The sequence below is a fragment of the Argentina silus genome, assembly GCF_951799395.1.
Source record: "Argentina silus genome assembly, chromosome: 7".
Lineage (NCBI taxonomy): Eukaryota > Metazoa > Chordata > Actinopteri > Argentiniformes > Argentinidae > Argentina > Argentina silus.
In genome coordinates, this window is record NC_139661.1 from 19,078,447 (window position 1) to 19,083,384 (window position 4,938).

At 42.8% G+C, this 4,938-nt stretch overlaps 1 protein-coding gene across 1 annotated transcript in view; it reads left to right on the forward strand.

Moving 5' to 3' along the window:
• Positions 1 to 1,022, forward strand: part of apba1a (amyloid beta (A4) precursor protein-binding, family A, member 1a) — a gene marked incomplete at its 3' end in the record, with an annotated part of 31,089 nt that extends 30,067 nt beyond the window's left edge. The window contains exons 10-13 of the mRNA XM_083673384.1: positions 1 to 16; positions 319 to 438; positions 590 to 730; positions 951 to 1,022. The exon at positions 1 to 16 is cut by the window's left edge and continues 197 nt beyond it. Of these exons, the coding sequence (XP_083529510.1) occupies positions 1 to 16; positions 319 to 438; positions 590 to 730; positions 951 to 1,022 (349 nt within the window). The remainder of the gene's footprint in view (positions 17 to 318; positions 439 to 589; positions 731 to 950) is intronic.
• Positions 1,023 to 4,938: the final 3,916 nt, after the last annotated feature.

Below are 4,938 nucleotides of genomic sequence, written 5' to 3' on the forward strand. Positions count from 1 at the left end.
CCAGAGCATCATTAAGGTACTGGACCTCTCTCTCTCTCTCTCTCTCTCTCTCTCTCTCTCTCTCCCTCTCTCCCATCTCTTTATTCTGCTTTCTATCCTCTCTCTCTCTCTCTCTCTCTCTCTCTCTCTCTCTCTCTCTCTCTCTTTCTCTCTCTTACTTGTATTCCCTCTTTCTCTGTGCCCCCCGCTATCTCTAAGCTTGTCAAATACTAATCATCATATTAAGTTATTTTTGTATTTCCTGCTTTTCTGTTTTCTAGAAACAAAATAAGGTGAGGTGACTTTCTCTCATGAGCCTTTCCCCCCCCTCCCCCTTAGGGTCTGAAGAGCCAGTCTCGTATCAAGCTCAACATCGTCAGATGTCCCCCGGTGACCACCGTACTCATTAGACGACCAGACCTCAGATACCAGCTGGGCTTCAGTGTCCAGAACGGAATTGTGGGTATCGCCATGGAAACCTTGTGTAGACATGATTTGTGAAATCCAGTTAATGGTCGAATTTGCTGAAACTAAACCACATTGGTAGCAAAACAATATTGCCTCTCATGGTCCTCCCCCCCCTTCCCCCTTCCCCCACCCTCCCCCACAGATCTGCAGCCTTATGAGGGGGGGCATCGCTGAGCGGGGAGGGGTGCGGGTGGGCCACCGCATCATCGAGATCAACGGACAGAGTGTGGTGGCCACGCCCCACGAGAAGATCGTCCACATCTTGTCCAACGCTGTGGGAGAGGTACAGCACAATCTGGTCTGCAACAGACTCACTGTTAGATATCATTGGGATATCTAGTTACTGTATATCTATCCTTCAGCTGAAGTAGGTAGCGGTTTTTCCAAACCACTGACACCTTGTGCTATACAGTATGTGATCCGTATTACTCTCCACATTCGTCATCCCTCTCTGACTCTCTCTCTCTCTCTCTGCCCCCCCCCCCCCTCTTTCTCTCTCTCAGATCCACATGAAGACGATGCCGGCAGCCATGTATCGCCTGCTAACGGCCCAGGAGCAACCAGTTTACATCTAAAAGCTGACCTCACCCCCCCCCCTTACCTTTCCCCTTTGACTCCTGTCCTGACCACTCCATCACTGCACATTCTGTACTTTGTGTGTAAGCAACACACACCCCCGCCCCTACACCTAAGTTCACCATTGGAGACTGAAGCTTCTTAAGCCTTACTGAGTGGACCTATCACATGCTCTCACTGACTATTTTATCCAATCCGATTGTTTTGCTGTGGAGAGTGGCGTTTGGCTGTGTCTGACAGCTTATTCAAGCCCCTCCCATCCCAGAGGGTTGGTGAGGCCTCTCTTGTTCCGTGCTCTTCTCAATGATCTCTCTCTCTCTCTCTCCCCCCTTCCCCCTCCCCTTCCTCTTTCCTGTCGGCTGCACTCATCCGATGTAATGTTGAATACCTCTGAGTTCTCCCAAAACACAAACAGAAGAACGAGGGAGTGTGAAGGCCTGCTGATAGAAGAGTCTGCTACTCTGAACAACCCCACCACTCCTCACAGCATTCCACACCTTTCATTCGCTGGCGAGAGTCAAACAGAGATAAAAGACATTCCAGACATCGGATGTCCGTCTGAACGAGGTGAAGAGGAGCGTTCAAACTTTTTAAAAAGGCGTTTCTCACGTATGTTCTCATATGGCAATGCTACAGGGACCAAACGATTTATGACCTTGCATGGAAGTCACGTTTCGCTCCGAAAACCGGCTTTCCAGCGGAGAAAAAAAAAAACCATTCCATACAGCAAATCTGTGTCTTCTAGTGGTTCACGTGTTCACGTCACGTGTAGTTTATATGCATCCAGGGAAGAACACAGGCCTCTGCATCATCAAATCACCATATGTTGAAAGAATTTAACAACATAAAGGGTTTATATGACCCATTCTGGCCCATAGCCCATAGCTTCGTCTTGTATTTCACATTGAGGTTGTTTAGGCTGTGGGTAAAACTGGAGGATAAACAGAACAAAACGTTCCAGAAGTGTCTTCTCTTGAATGGTTCTGGAATCTTAGGGTTGTAATTTGGATCTTTCACCAGAGCCATAAGCTGAAACTCTTTCAGTGCATCTTTCCTAGGCCCATAGCTGAAGACCAGATGTGTACTAAATGCCCAGACATCAAGACAAAGTTTGGCCCTAGATATCAAAGTTTGGCCTTTTAGTGATATGGAAACTTTAAACAGTTTGGACTAGGTCCACCACTTGGACTAGGTCCACCACAAAAGGTGCAATGTTATTATTTTGTATTGTATTTAATTTCTGCCATTCCTCTTACCACATTTTTATTTAATAGAGTGTTTTTATTTTGTCTTCAATATTGGATTAATACTAAATATTTATGCCAGGTTACACTGTAATTATATTAGCTTATAGAGCATATTATTGCAATTGGAACTCACTACTTTATACTTGAAGGATGCTTATCTTAGCATTCGAGATGAAGCATAATTTTGCTGTTTTTTAAAAACATTATTTATTCTTTTATTTCGGATTGTATTTTGTTATCTCGCAAATGTGATGAATTGAAGGTACTTTGAATAGACATATTGTCTCACATAACTCTCTCATGTAAGTGATTCTGAAATCGGCACAGTGAAATATATTGGTGTAGTGTATATTTTAGGAGCCTATAACTTACATGAGGGACACCATTTTGAGTGTCCAAGTATTGTGACTGCATGTAACTAAATTGATATGCGACGACTTGGCACTGATGATGACGGTGTTAAACTTCTTGGCAAATGGGAGCAAATTGTAGCAAAGTAAATTAATGGGATTTCCTCTTTTTTTTTCCTGATCTCTTTGCTGGGTGGAAGTAACACAGGCTGTTGAAGTAACCATGGATCGGCAATTTGAAACGAATGACAACCGTTGCTACGGTTACGACGTTGAGTCTGTGCAGCACTAATCTTCCTTTTGATTGTGTTGTTGTGTACAGCTCGACCCCCTCCCTCCCTTGCAGGACTAGTATTACACCTTTGCCGTAGGACCGGTAGACTCTCATACTTTCATAACTATATGACAATGACACTGCAATGATAAATGTATTTGACGTGGGTACGACCATTAACTGGATTTGATCGAGGGAGATTAGAAAGGCCCCCAAAAATGTACACCGTAGCGTTTGACCTTAGGGTCAGACATAGTCATTCTAGATCTAGAACCTCCCATTCAACCTTCCGAACCTCATTCCAAGAACCTTTCACCTCCCCAAAGGTTTATAACCTTTGACCCAGACCACCTCCCCTCTCATTTCCTGTTTTCTATGTCACTTCCTGCATCTGACCCCCACCATTCTGAACTCATGTTTACAAACATGGCCGTGCAACTTTGCCTCAAGGGACAATTTGCGGCTGCATGGCGGCTTGTGGAGGGAGATGGGACACATTCTGTCTTTGTCTCCAGTTGTATCGCTGCGGGAGCACCGGCAGCCAGGCCCGAGTGCCCACTGTTGACCCCTCTCTCTCCAAACCACTGATTGTCCCAAGTGTCTCTCTCACCCCTGAAGCTCATTTTGGCCTTATTACTATTACTGTACTTTTTAATGATATTGAACTTATGATACTGAAGAAGATCAGCGGCGACCATATTACGTTCTAGCATGTTCCATATGGAGTCACCGGTGTGCTGTGTCATTCCTGCTTCTAGTGTGTGTGGCGTGTGATGATGAATTTACTCCACGTTTAAACCAAAACCAGCTGGATACATAATATACATAAATATATAATACATAAATATATCTATATATCTATATATCTGTATATAGATATATATATATATAAAAAGGTAGATACTTTTAACGGTCCTTTTGTGTGTTAAATTTGGATTGACCATATAATAAGCAAGCTTCAGCGAATAACAAGAAATGTGAAAGAAAATTCGGAGACGGGGGGGGTAAAGTCCCTTTAAGTTACTCTGAAAGAAGTAGTTTCATGTGAACTTATCGAAGTGAAGATGATTGTGTACATGTACATATTTGGCTAGAGCACAAGGTCGTACATACAGAGGTGCGTGATATAGACCTCCCTTATGTGGGGGAGGATGTTAGACTGTTGTCATTTGTCACGCGGCAAAGTTGTCATTTGTAAAGAGATGGGGGGGGGGGGGGGGGGGGCGAACCCTCGAGTAGATTGTGACTGTGGGGCTGGCTAACTAGTGTTTATACTGCACTTGTTTTGAATGTAATTAATCTTAACAAAAATGTTTGTTGACGTGTCTGAAGAAGAAAAAAAACAAGAAAAATACACTTTCTGTGAAGCGATGGCAATGTTTATTTATTTGCTAGCTTTTCTGTGATGTTACAACTCTTGAGCTACATTCCCTCTACCAGAGTTGGGATGTTTGTAACGGTATTTACAACATTAAACTACTTGCAGAAGGATGGGGCTATTGTTGATTTGTTTGAATTAATAAATTGACAGATACTGATATAAAAAATCTTGATAATTTAGTGTTCCATGTATTGTATGAGTTGATAAGAAAACTGGTTTAAAAACTGTGATACTTACAAGCTGCAGAACTGTGGTACTATACGCATTGGGAACCACATCTGAAATCAGGCCAGATGTACAGGTTAAACATAACTAACCTACCACAGGAATCTTTCAAACCGTTCCATTAGTGGCTGGAATCTGAATGACATATAAAATACACATGTATATAGGTCCTCTGTGGCTCAGTTGGTAAAGCATGGCGCTAACAACGCTTAGGTTGTGGGTTTGATTCCTGCTGGGACCATATATACTGAAATGTATGCACCCACTGCAATGTTAGTCGCTTTGGATAAAAGCGTCAGCTAAATGTCATATATATAGGCCTCAACACTCAATCCTCTTTATAACTGTTCTGTACATTTCATACATGACCAAAGTACATAACAGGCAAGGGTCATATTTTATTTTAAGTCGTTATTATCAAGATAATAATAATAATAA